Source organism: Bactrocera dorsalis, chromosome 4, assembly GCF_023373825.1.
Source record: "Bactrocera dorsalis isolate Fly_Bdor chromosome 4, ASM2337382v1, whole genome shotgun sequence".
NCBI lineage: Eukaryota > Metazoa > Arthropoda > Insecta > Diptera > Tephritidae > Bactrocera > Bactrocera dorsalis.
In genome coordinates, this window is record NC_064306.1 from 72,571,772 (window position 1) to 72,585,876 (window position 14,105).

General features: G+C 37.6%; 1 protein-coding gene across 9 annotated transcripts in view; it reads right to left on the reverse strand.

Annotated features, from left to right (window-relative positions):
- LOC105231402 (neuronal acetylcholine receptor subunit alpha-7) overlaps positions 1-14,105 on the reverse strand; it is a 193,922-nt gene continuing 179,817 nt past the window's right edge. For all 9 annotated transcript variants that reach the window (XM_049454411.1, XM_049454408.1, XM_049454405.1 and 6 more), the window contains 6 exons: positions 11,411-11,520; positions 9,720-9,874; positions 9,042-9,158; positions 6,448-6,601; positions 4,605-4,748; positions 1-4,443 (listed from right to left, as the gene is read on the reverse strand). In XM_049454411.1, coding sequence (XP_049310368.1) covers positions 4,435-4,443; positions 4,605-4,748; positions 6,448-6,601; positions 9,042-9,158; positions 9,720-9,874; positions 11,411-11,520 — 689 coding nt within the window. In that variant the 3' untranslated portion in view covers positions 1-4,434. The remainder of the gene's footprint in view (positions 4,444-4,604; positions 4,749-6,447; positions 6,602-9,041; positions 9,159-9,719; positions 9,875-11,410; positions 11,521-14,105) is intronic.

The window sequence follows — 14,105 nt, forward strand, 5'->3', positions numbered from 1 at the left end:
TCCAATTCTTCCAATTCTTTATGCGTTTAGAAATTTTTATAGATTATTGTATCTTAATTTTTTAAGTGAGAGATTTCTAAATTCTATGTTTTGCTGCCATTAGGAGCGGAGACGAATTTAACAAGTTCGATACTATCAAAATCGCTCCAGTCGCCCTGGTGTTAAAGGTAGCATCCGACTTCATTTTTTTATAGAGAATTTCTTTGGTATTTCTGAATTGGCTGCTCTAAGTACTAGCTAGAGACAGATATTTATCGAGCAGATTATTGTTTATAACTATTTATATACTGGAATTAAAGCCCAACACTTAACAAAAGCGAACAAGTTAAGGGGCAACCCTCTTCGTCATGTCATTGGCCGAGCCCGGTATTTGCGCATTTATTGGCCTCAGTAGCGGCTCGGAGCTAGAGCAGAAATTTATATCAATGCTAAAATTAAATAATTAAATACTAAAATGTATCAAATGTTCAAAAATATATAGACTTGAACCAGAATTCCTAAAATTGTATATACTTAGGTGTTCTTAAAGAAGTAAAACTATGAAATGTTTGATAGAAAGTTGTCTTCTTTTGAAACGATTCTAACACTTTTCTAATAAATAATTTTGGTAGCTATAATCATGTCTAAGTGTGTACCCTCTTTCTTTTCTGCGCATATCACGGGAATCCCCCATTGTAGCCGCGTTTCTTCCGACGGCGTGTGTATGAGAAAGTGTGGAGGTCACACAATGCTAGGGTTGTTCAATAACAGTGTCAATCGGGTGTCTAGCAAAATATAGTAAGGTTGTCGAATGTTCTATTCCATATCGCTCTTTCACTTAATTTAATGAAACTTATCAACTGAAATTGAAACTCTAAACGAGTTTCTACGTTTTGCTTACGTCTATGTATGTATTATTTAATTACGCGCATAATGTACGTATGTATGTATATATTTTTGGTTTTGTTTGCGTATTATGCGCTTAGTTTTGCCTATGTTACAATTTAACTTTAAGGAAGACCATTGTTTTCTCGCATTCAAATTTCCATATTTGCTTGCACTTTCGCGTGCAATTTTGCTCGGTTTGTCATTGTGTGCTTCAAATCTATACATATTCTTTTATATATGTACGCGTGTTCTGTGCAGTTGTGTGTGTGTGTGCATGGAAGGGGCGGGGAACTGGCGTAAGTTGCGGGGGTATTTACAAACTTATAGCCGCGGAAGTGTTGCAGGCGGCGGTGGATCGCTGCGAAGAGCTTCAGCAGTTAGTGATGAGATGAAGCCACTCTGTGCAAGCGTGTGTGTGTGTATGTACAAATGTGTTCGTGATTGTAATAATTTCGATTTACTAGCTAATTGTCTTCTTCTTCTCTAACTGCGTCTAATTGTAATAAAAATAACCGCGCTTGTCTAAACTGAAGCTTCGCTTCAACGTGGATCTTCCACTCATTCCAAGCGCCCACATATGTTGGCGTGGGTGTGTCAGTTATGGAGATACACATGTGTGTGTGTATACAAGCTAAAACTGTTGCATTTATCTATTGTGACTGCGACTTGCCAAGTAATATTTGTTAATGTCTGCATATAGCTAAAGTTTCTGCTCATATTATATAATCCTAGCGCTCTTGTTGCTTCTCTAATTTGCTGCATACGGATGTACCGTTCTATATGTAGGCATGTACGTATGTTTTGTAACACTAACTTTATGTACGGTATGTACTATGTATTTGGCTATTTGTTTGTCGATACAAAAGCATGTCAATGTGACACAAATAATTTCCAATTCGCTATTTATATAAATATGTATATATTCGTAACTATATTTGTGAGTATGCGTATGGTAGATATATGGTTGCTGCGCCTATAACTATGCTAACGTTGAGTGAATAGAAATTTTATTGTTTATCGTTTTCCAATGCAAATGCAAGAATGTTGCCATACAAATATGTGTGTATGTATGCCTACGTTTCAAGGCCAAAATTGTTGGTTTAATTCAAATTTATGTATTACCTACGCAACAGTTGCGCGGGAAGGCAAAATTATGCTGTCAAAATACTCCAGACTACATATGTATTACTGAAGTGCACAGAGCTTGTTAAATAGGGAGCGAAAAAAGCGAAGCTGAGAGATCTTATGGGCAGCATACTGCAGGTTCTGGGTGTACAATGATCTATATACATAGAAATTGTGCACACCGCCACCGCCATCAATTCGTGATTTGCTCTTGCTTTCTGTGTTCTGCGCTCAGTTTGTTTTTAGCCACAGTGTCTCTCTCTCACTATTAATAAGCCTATGAGTGTCCAAGGTCATTATACTAACCTAAAATATCGCTAATTATTCGTTAACAAAATTTACTCAATTATCGCAGTGTATTATTCGCAACTTTATTCAAACTCCCTACACTATATAGTCATACATACACATATATCTGTAATTCTATTGCGATTTTCGTTATGATTGCTTTAATTGAAGACTTTTAGCGCATTGTCATGCATTTTTAGACTTAAATCATCTTGTTTTACTCGCTGTGTCCTATAATATATCTTAGAGGCTAGAGTCTACGCACGAAATTTGTTAACTTTTTGCTGTTTAAATTGCATCAAAACGTTTGTAATATACAATTGGCTACGCATGTAATTCAACGACTTATTGCTATGTAATGCATCAACCGTAATTGTGTCTTAGACTTAAGTATATCTCCTAATTATATTGCATGTTTCAAATGTAAGTGTTTTTCTGTTTTAATTCCAACTTTTTATTTTTATATTATTTACTATTTTTCGGTTTTTGCTTTTGTTTTTGTTTTTGTTTTCGTTTTCTCTTTTATTTTTTAAATTATTATTTGTGTTCTCTTTTGTTATTGTATTGTATGTATTGCATGTATATGGAGCATTATTCTCGTTAACAAGTACTTAGGTAATATCCTTATACCTTTTTCTACTTTATAAAATAGTTAACTTTATACTTTCTCGATATTAAGTACAATAGATATTTTTTATTTTCGCAGAGTGCTCTCTTTTGCCTACGACGTCGGCAATTTGAGTTCGGTTAGAGAATGATTTGGGCGATCTCTTGAAAGAGAGTGCGGAGAAATGTGAGTACTTCGACTGCTGCAGTCTCGCGGAAGTAAGTATTGTATGAGTGTAATGTTAATTGCACAGACTCGTAAATCTATAGCCTATATAGTTATGAAGCACTTTACTAGATTTGCTGATAGTTAGAATCTTTTTTGTATGTTTGTTTGTATCATAGTTAGAATCATGACTGCAAATGCCTTTGCAATTTTCACAACTCTTTTCCACATATACAGTTATTTACGCTTAATTCACATTTTGCTTTCGTTTTCATTTATCACATTCTCTATGCTCATATGTCAAGTGAAATTTCCAAGTATAAGCCACTCGAAATCGGTTCATAAAAACTAATATCATCGAAATACAGGGTCTCCGCACTATTTGACAATCAATTGACTGATAAGACTCTTAGCTGTCACTTCCCTGGTACTCCGCATATCGACTTCGAGTTAGCTTTACAATTTGAGTTAGACACACATATCTTACAGTGTACATTTGACATTTTCTGCATGCGAATTAAATTCCTCATGCACATTTTTACACCAGCAATTTTTTACTTATCACAGCGAACTCTTATTCACTTTTAATTATTGCCTTTTTCCTTATATCCAATTCAACTTAGTTCAACCAAAACATAGCTATGAAATTTGAGAGAAAAGGAAAAAAAAGCGCGCGAACCAAACGCCTCAGCACTGAGCTCAACTCAATTAGTTGATTCTCAAACTAATATGTATTTGATGTTATATGGCTAAGAGTATGCGAGCCTATATACCATATTTAAGTGCTTTTAGTTCTCTATAAAGCCCCAATATTTGTCGATGTTTGATCAAATATATATTGTAGAAAGAGGGTTTAAAAGTGGGTTGTCTGTCGTATAAATTAGCACCTTCTCGGACGCCCCAAGAAACAGCAATAATTGAATAATTGTGAAATTTGTCAATCCCAATTTAGACCGAGTCATCATTGTGGTGTTAATCGAATTGAAGTTAATACTTCATTGAAATTGTACTGTTATGTGTTTGGTTCACGGATCAAAATTAGTTGGAGAAAATTCAAGAGTCTATTAACATTTGGGTGTTGTCGCTTTACTTTTATCATTTACTGCGTAAAAACCTAAAATTGTTACAACTTCGGCATAAAATTACAATTTTTCTTTCGTTGACTGAGGCACATTTTGTTTTTGTTATTTTAACATTTTTTGCTACATGTGTTGTTGATTTTTTCCTTCCATAGTTAGAGGTTGAAATCGCTCTGTTGACATTTGACATTGAAACACAAAAACGACGAATAAAAGTTTCTTGATTGTAATCGTAGCTTTCCGCGCTGTCGCCTGAACCAAATGTTGCACTTGTAGTTGCCAGACTTTAGACATTGACACAAATTATGGGAACTGCGAAGAGAAATTTCAAATGAAATAGGATTGAAAGGGTAATAATAATAATAAAATAAATAAAAAATTAAAAAAAAAATAAAATAAAATAAAAAAATAAAATAAAATAAAAGAGAGCAGGTTTTTACGCAGAGCATATACTCATTCGAAACGGTACTTACAATGAAATGTGGCGCAGAGAAGAGTACCGCCAGTGTGGCAATTATTGTAAACAGCGTGAAAATTATAAGGCACAAGCGATCAACTACCATCGCTGCGAATTTCCAGTCGCGCGTTACGTCGCCCGTTTCGTCCTCTTTCTTCAGCTGAAAGTAAGAATTAAAGCATATATTTCATCTAAGTACAAGTATATCATCATTCCGTCAGAAGCAAAATTTCCCTGGGAACAACAAAAACAGAAAAAGATAAAAAAGCGATTAACTAGATTAAGTCCATTAAAGATAGCTTTTGCTATGCCAAACCCGTTTTTATATCCTAGTCATCGCAATAATTACTTTTTCAGTAAAAAGATATTTTTTCTTAAAAAAATAACATTGAGTGCGATAAAAAATTATGATGAGCTGAGATTTGTTTGAAATAAAGAAAATATTATTCAATTCCTTAGTAAGGTTTGAGGTAATGTAAAATATACACAGCTTAACTTTCGACAAATCTCTTTGAAGTTATCTAAAGTAAAGCTACTTAGTACAAGTATATCGGTGAATATGTGTTAGCACTTAACCATACACGGTTGGCCTATAACGACACTTTGACACGAAAATTAGATTATCTTCACATGTGATGCAATGGATCTATTGAAATATTCATGATTTGACACATTGATAGCGTAAACAAAGCAATACATTTTCGAACTTAAACGAGGGTAGACGTTTGTCGGCACGCTCACTGTCAAATACCCAACAGGAAACTGCGAAAACTTCAAACTTCTGCATAAAAGTTTACACGCACAAAAAACATACTTTCATGTTTTGAATCCACTTTTTTTATCTTTTATACTGATTTGCTTAGTAACGGCAGAATCGTCCATTCACATACAACTTTCCTCGCTTTGCGTGACAATTCATGCTCAAACAACGAAGCGAAAGAAAACAAAGGGTATGCCACAAGAAAAGTTTTGACTTTAGCGCTTTTCTCGAATAAAAATGGTGACTGCTGCTTGGCAAAGCTCAAAAATATGAGGGTTGCACAACATTTCGCTTATTTTCGTGTCCACAACTTTTGATGTGAACGTACTCATACAAAAAATGTCTGACGCAAAGCGAAGCAAAAGTTCTATGTGAATTATCCAAAAGCAATTTAGCATAATATTTTTTCCGAAAACTTCTGTCATCGTCTTTTTGAATGTTGTTATCTATGATGGGAGATAGATGACTTTTGGGACTGTCCGGGTCAACTTCATCAGATGGTATTTTACTGTTAATGCATATTCACTATTTTATAACGCAATTTCGATAATAAGATGTGTAGTCAAAACTCCCGAAGCCGATTAACGCATATTTAATGTTGCATTAACTCGTTCTTAAATGTAAAGTAAAAACTGATGACTAATTCGCGTTTTCCTTACAGAGTCTGTCCACCACTTCAAGAAAAGTCGACAGTCATCTTTTCACTGTGAAGCGACGCGTGCTCAAGCAAAAACACACATATCTAGGTACAAAGTGCCGCCTTGGCGCCCGCATGCCATCGCAAAATCCGTATTTCAGTGCCGTCAATTTCAAATCTTATGAATGACATCATTAAAATCGAAAACAATAGACTATCAATGAAAACCGTTATCTCCTGTTGCGTGCGCTCACAAGTGTGCATCTGATTGTGTTTGCTATTTGCGCTTCGTTTGGCGCCCTGTGAGTATCATGCATTTTTGACACACCCGTGCACGTGGGTGAGCCAGCAGCTACACACACGCATCTCACGCACACCTGCTTGCAGCACGTATCTTTGTTCAGGCGCCCAAGTGCCGTTAAGAACAGTAAAGGTAGATTGTTGTCAATTTATTCGCCTCACCTGATCTGTGATCCATCGCAGTTCTTTCAGGATAAGCGCCAATTCATACTCGGCAGATGAGCTGAGGCAGGTGTGCGACATGGCTTCGTGCATCCGCGCATCGCCGACAGGGCCGACGGGACCCACCGGACCGACGCTGCCGTCATCGCCTTGCCTGTAATGGGAGAATTTTAAATATGCTTTCATTGCGTATGTATGTAAATATGTAAGTGTGTTGGAATGTATGAGTGTGTGGTACACATGAGAGAACATATGTATGCGAAAAAGCGACAGAATATCAATCACTGGTATACGAGCCCAATCAATATGGATTCCGTTGACATTCTTCGAACAAATTAAATTGTCCTTTGAATATGCAAACAACTTTGACTATTGATGATAGCGTGATGGCGTTATAGTTAGCTCGTTTGTGCCATTATCCGTAGTAAAAGCTGACAACGATACATTTTAAGTAGAGGGGTGAAGTTATGAAGTTTTGTTATCTGCTTTACAATTAACGCCAGAAACTTAAAAGTTAAATAAGCGAACATTATTACAAATCTTCTAAATGATTCAGAGCAAGCGTGGCCCTGGTCGTGGCGTGATATCATTCACATTTAATTAAAACAATAAGGCATACTCCTATATTCTATATAATGGTATATTGAATAACATTTTACAAATCAGTTGATATTTTGCTAAAAGGCACCATATCTATTCCGCAAACCCCGAACCTTCGAAAGGCAAGGTATAACTTTCACTATTGTCGGATGATTGGTTCGCGAGATATAACACTCGGAGTGATGTAAATTTTGGTATATTGAAGAAAACACTGGATAAAACGGGAATTCGTGTGCTAAGCTAAGAGACTGTTGCTGAGAAAATACCTAAAACCCTTCGAAAGGAATGAGTTCTGAATGCCCAATTCTTTTTTTTTAGTCGCCACGCATATTCGGTTGGCTGAAGTCTTATTGCAGCGTCTGTTTACTTTACTATACACACTATACTACTCACCGACCTGCCACGTAAAAACAACCCCCAATGAAAATGAAAAACAGCCTCGGATGAAAGACCCCACTTTTGATGGCGATAATGGAATGTCCGATCCCTGTCTTCTTAAAGTAGAGGCTGAAATCACCGCCGTCTAAGAAATGCGATGTACGGAGGCGAGAGGTCTTTGTGACAACTATTATAGCGGCCGTATAAAGGAGGGAAAAATCGAGATGGGAGAAAGACTCAGTCGTCGAGTCCTGGTATTCGCTACAGTAGATGATCGTCTAGTCACAATCTGCATCAGTGGAAAAGTTGTCGACCTAGCACCTCAAATATGGCGGCGAAGAACTGACAACCCAAATGCTAATACGGCTTTGTAATCTGACGTTGAGCAGCTCCGAAGCAAAGGATCGGGAAGGGCCTCTCCGAACCATTTGATATTAAGCGAGGTTTCAGACAGGGAGACCCACGTATCGTGTGACTTCTTCAATCTTCTAATTTATTATCGTGCAATCTTCTTTAGACTGGATTGGAGGCGAAGCGTAAGGGTCTGGTTGTGAACTGTGAAGATGAAATATCTTTTGTCATCAAAAAAACTGTCATCGCATTCGCGACTTGGCTCCCATGTCTCTGTTGACAGCCATTACTTTGAAGTCGTTGATAATTTAGTCTATCTTGGAAGCAGCTTCAACACCAAAAAAATATCAGCCTTGAAATTAAATACAAAATCACTTTGCCTACAGGTTATACTTTGGACTGTGTATGCAATTAAAAAGTAAAGTCCTTTCTTAGCAAACAAACACCAAACTCTATAAGTCCCTCATCATTCCCATCCTGCTATATGGTGCGGAGGCATAGCCAACGACATCATCTGGTGAGTGGGCCTTAGGAGTGCTCGAGAGAAAGGTTTTGCGGAATATTTGTGGTCCTTTGAGCATTGTTGACGGTGACTAACGCAGTCGATGAAACGGAGAGCTGTACGAGATTTTCGATGCCAATGACATAGTTCAGCGAATAAAGAGACAGCGGCTGTGCTGGCTGGGTCATGCTGTCCGGAAGGAAGAAAACACTCCATGTTTTCGATTCATTACCTGCCGGTGGAAATTGTGCCAAATTTCATGATGATCTCTTGTCAAATAAAAAAGTTTTCCGAATAAGACCATGATTTTGATGAATCGGTTTGTATGACTGCTGTATTCTATAGTGCTGTGATATCGACGCTTTGCACTAATGAGCTGATTATTGGAGAGAAAAGAACGTTTTCCAAATTTCAGATTGATATCTGAACGCGTAAACAGGGATGGGCATGGCTAAATCGACTTCGCTAATTATACTGATTTTTCCATATATTCTCTATTATACAGAATAAAATCGTTCTGGATATTACAAACTTCATGACAATTAGTGAAATAGGTCTCTATGTCCTGACAAACTACAAGTATATTTATATATATATACCAAATAAAATTTGAATTATAATATACCATCTATTCGGTTCACTTTGTACCGTTTTATTGTTCAGTATACGAGTACCACAACTAGGTGAATTATTACTGTACACTAGTGTATTCGTATACATTGGTTAAACTCCATTTGTAGTTTTCCAATGCTTATCTACTTACCTGTACATGGCGCGATAGTAAGTCGGTTGATGGGGCAACGTGGCGCTGGCGCAGCGATGGTTACAACGGAAGTCGTCGTCGATGTCCAGAACATTGGCGAGTAATGATTTCGATGATCTGCTTGTGAGAAAAGTTATATATGTACTCATTAATTTTACAAATATAAAAAGAACACAGGCTTATTCACAGTTGGCGATTGTTTGTAATTTGATAAGGATACACAAAAGCCCATTGGAAAAAAATTAAGAGAGAACATATTATATTAGATTTTGACTTTTTGACGAATGCTGGTCCAAAAAATATCTGTGGCATTTTAACGCCACATCAATAATATTGGAATGGTAAAAAATGTGATGTACAAGGACGGGGCGTACAGTTCTTATTTAGCATTACACTTCCGATATTCAAATATTAAGTATTATGTTAATCGTCTTCGATTCGGCTCTATCTGCTTGCATTGCTTGAATTCTTTCGTTCTTTTTTTTAAAAATGAAGAAGCTTTTTTGTTGGATTCAATACAAGTGACTATGTGGATATCTCTTTAAAGTGACGTTTAGATTGAAAATTCTATCTGATTGTGGAAGTTTATTTGATTTTTATCAGTCGTTTGTTCGATTCGCCACTCTACAAGATTTGAGGAATCGAAGGCAGCTAGCTTATTATTAAAGTATATCTTACCTTTCTTTCAGTTCGACGTTCTGCATCTGGTGTTTTTTATCGCCGGCATTGGAAGAGCTCGATGAAGACGGCGGCGGTGGGCACTCATAGCCGACCTGTCCCGGCCTTTGCATCCGCAATATGCAAGGTAACCAATAAAGGAATATTACTCTTATCTGGGGGTTTTGCAAGTGGTCGGTAGTAGACAGCGAGTGTGAGAGAACGCGACAGCGATAGAAAGAGGGAGAGAGTAGTGTGCGGGTATTGACGGTTTAGTACAGTTTTGGTTTTAGTTTTGCAGTTTTTGGTTTTAGTTTTAGTTTAAGTTTCGGTTTAATTTAGAATTTATTTGCATATTTTTGTTGTTGTTGTAGTTGTTGCGCATAGTAAGTGTACAGCATTCGAGAGCAGCAAATGCAATGAATGTAATTCAATCAATTTGTTTGTTATTATTATTATTGTTGTTGTTGTTCATATTGTTATTGTTTTAAATATCAGCTCGGTTATAAATTTAGTTAGTTAGTTGTTGTTTGTGCAGTTTAAAATGCATCCACACATGTTGGATGTTGTTGTCAGCAGTGGCGTCGGGTTTATCAAAAACGAGGGACGCACGGCGATCGAGCGCGCACACGATCAGCAATTTAGTTAACAGAGAGATAGACAAGGACAAGCATAGAGGCAGAAACAGCGAGTACGAAACCGACAGAGCCAGATAGCGATAGTGGGCAGTCGACACCAAGCGAAGCAGCCGTCGGAGCAGCAACAAACAACAGTGGCAAGGCCGTTGAAAGCGTCATGGCCGAGAAAGCGTTGAAAATTTATTGAAATATGTGATTATTAACATTATGCTATTTATCAAGTTAAAGTTCATATTTACACTTATGTAAAGTACTAAAAAGTAAGTTAGTTCCAGAAAAAAATGTCGTACAATAATGAAAAATTTTCTAAAGCAGTTGAGGCAACATTGTGAATGCATTGAAAACTGTTCATAAGAAAGCTGCCAAAGCTCGGAAATTAAAGAAAAAAATCAAGATTTATAGCAAGCAAATTTTTGACTTTAATTACATTCGGCGGCATGTGTGGAGATGCGTGTGTGTGGGTGTGTGTGGCAGGCATATCTGTGATTTGTTTGTGTTGCTGTTCTGTTTGTGCATGCAATTTTCGAGCGTAGACTTGCTCGATTAGTTGGAATGCCTTAAAAAAATGTGAATTATTTAATTTAAACACCGAAGTATAACACAATGCATCTGCCTCGTGCACACAGGCGACGCCAGCGCCACCCATGTGTGCGTGTGCCTGTAAGTGAGGCCAGCTCGGGACAAAAAAAGAAGCGTTTAAGCGAGAATTCAAAGTGGATTGTGTGTGTGTGTGTGTTACAGATTTGCAATCGATTAAAAAGCTCGTTCGGCTCACTCAGAGTGGCGCCTCGCTGAGTGTGAGTTAGGCGTGGCATCATACCTTATATATGGTATGTATGTAAATGTGTTTGTATATGAATAGATATGTAGGTGTGCGTGTGTGTGTGCTGAGTGCATAGTTTTGTTAATGGATGTATGCATGTGTTTGTTTTGGCTATGTTGCACGTGTATGCACGTGTGTGTATGTATGTATTGTTTGGCACTATTGTAGTAAATATATAAATGTTAAAAAACAAGTAAGAAATTTAAATAAAAAATTGTTTACTGTTTGAATTGATTTGCATATAATATTACCCATTCACTCATTTCATGCGTATCTGGATTTCTATGATGATAATTGAGGATAAGTATGGTTGACACAACTGATGAGGCCACCATAAACATAATGCAATTGAAATAAGTTCCTAGAAGGACACAAAAATTACACAAATATTGTACGTACGTTTGTTGTGTTTATCTGTATGCAGCGGCACATACTCAAATAAGTACAGAGTGGCAACGCCACACATTCGTACACGCGCCAAATGTTCCAACGCGTCTGTGGCGCATGTGCAAATGTGTGGCATGTTGTTGGCTCTCTAATGTTTGCAACTCAGCTGAAATTATATTTGCAAAATTTCGCTTTGCATGGTCAGATTCGTGTGTTTGTGTGTGCGCATTGCCTTGCAATGCATTTCGGTAGCTTTAACTTCAACGCGATTCATTACTTCAGTTTCAGTTTCGGTTAAACGCTTTGTGCCACTATTATTGACCGGCCAAGCGTATAACGGTACTTTCGGTTTTATATAAAGATTTGTGTATATACAAAGTTATATATGGTGCACTTAAAGCTTTGGTTTGATTCAATTCGAGATCGATCTTGTAGGCAAGAGCAGGCGAAATTGATTGTGTGAAGAGCGGAACCAAAAGCCATATAGATAGGGTCCGTGAGAGGGAGAGTAAATATATTTAAAAACATAAGGGGATTTTAGGACAAATTATTTTTTATATAAAAAAGGTCATTTCGGTAAATAATGGCCCAACAATGTGGCGTCATTGGAAGTGAAGTCTAATTCAGAAGTTATTGCCAATAATGTTATTCTTCTTTATTAGCGTAGACACTGCTTACGTGGTTATAGCCGAGTTTTCAACAGAGTGCCAGCCGATCTTCCTTTTCGCAGTTTAACGCCAATTTGAGGTTCCAAGTTCAGCCAGGTCTTTCTTCACCTGGTCTTCGTCTTCGTCTACTTCTCCCGGCGGGTACTGAATCCAAGACCTTCAAAGCTGGAGTGTTCTCATCCATCCGAACAACATGATCTAACCAGCGTAGCTGCTTCTTGATTCTTTGTCGCCATATATCTCGTACAGCTCATCTTTCCATCGACTGCGGTATTCACCGTTGCCAAAGCGCAATAGTAAATCTTCCGCAGAACATTTCTCTCGAAAACTCGTAACGCCGCCTCATCAGATGTTGCCATCGTCCATGCCTTTGCACCATATGGTAGGACGGGGATGGTGAGTGTCTTGTCGAATTTGGTATTTGTTCGTGAGAGGACTTTAATCATAATGATGTGTGACTTTAGTAGGATAATGCGTCCAAACACGCAGATTTTTCTTCCAGTGACCGCCGGTCCTCCTTCCACCAAGTTCAGCAACGCTTCCAGTTGATATCAGTAGGTGCTCTTAGAGTGGGCGTCATTACCCTCTTCGGGAAGGTATTATCAACAGAAATTTCTATTATTTGAGAATATGTATTGTAACATTTCCGTCACACAACGATTTTGGAAATCTGTCAGCCGAGGTTTTTGTATGAAGCAAATAATAATAGGGTGGAATTCTTGTATGCTGATGTCAGGAGTGGGACCGATGATCATGCACTTATTCTTGCATTATTTATTGGCATTCATCACAGCAGCCATGGACCGTAGATCTGTACAAATATTTTTTCGAGGCCGCCTTATGTTGTTTTTACTTTCTATTTAAGCTGAGGATGAATACGTGGCTGTTGGGACAAAACATAAAAATACCCTTCACACAATCAATATGGCCCGACAATTTTTTGTTTTAATTTTGTATGCCATTTATTTGTTTTGTCCGAGCTTTCGGTTCATTTTACAAGAAAATACTCAAAGTTTACTTGAATTTAAAAATATATATTGAAATCGTGACAAAGTAGGAGCAAAAACACTTTGTGAACAAATTATGGAAAAAACTGATTTATATTACACAAACTGCATTGTCGTACGAATATTCATAGCATAAATATAGAAAAACTTGTAATTATTAAAGCATTTAAAAGTATACAATACATATCAGATATCATAATTAATCTATCTTACAGCACGAGAAAAATTATTTATTTACTGGATTAACATAAAGCCTGGCTACTCCGTTCCGATATTATCGTTTCTGCGCAAGCGCAACCTCAGTACAACAATTGCCCACGACCTAATCTAAGCAAGACAAGGAACGGTAACTGTAACTGTGTGAGTGGGTGGCCGGAAATCCCAACACCAACAGCAACAACTTGAGGCCCAATTCAAGCGAGAACGTGAAATTGCCGAAACATTCGGTCCTGCCGATCAGTGTTCGTCTCTCTGGTGTCTCCTGCCGCGAGTGCATTTAAACACACGCCTTTGCGTTGGCGGAGCAATCTGACGCTGTCGTTGACTTGAACCTGGCATTGTTGCCTGTATTTTCAACCCTTTTTATCACCGTTCGTCCGTGATATGTTGAATTAATCTGTGCACAACCAATTATCCGCAATCATCATGCTTTGCAATGACCGCAATTGTAACGGTTCGCTTTTCCCGCTAACTGTTTCATGTACATCATTCATTTTAGCGTTTTGATCATTTTTGGTAATACGTAGTTTGTCAGTGAGTTGGGGTATGGAGTAGAGTACTTAGAGTGGTGGCAAGTGGGGCGAGCAATAGTCTAGGGTTGAGTTCTAAAATTTAGTTGTGGACTTAGCTTTGGAATATGTTTTTCTTTAGTTTGTTTACTTTAT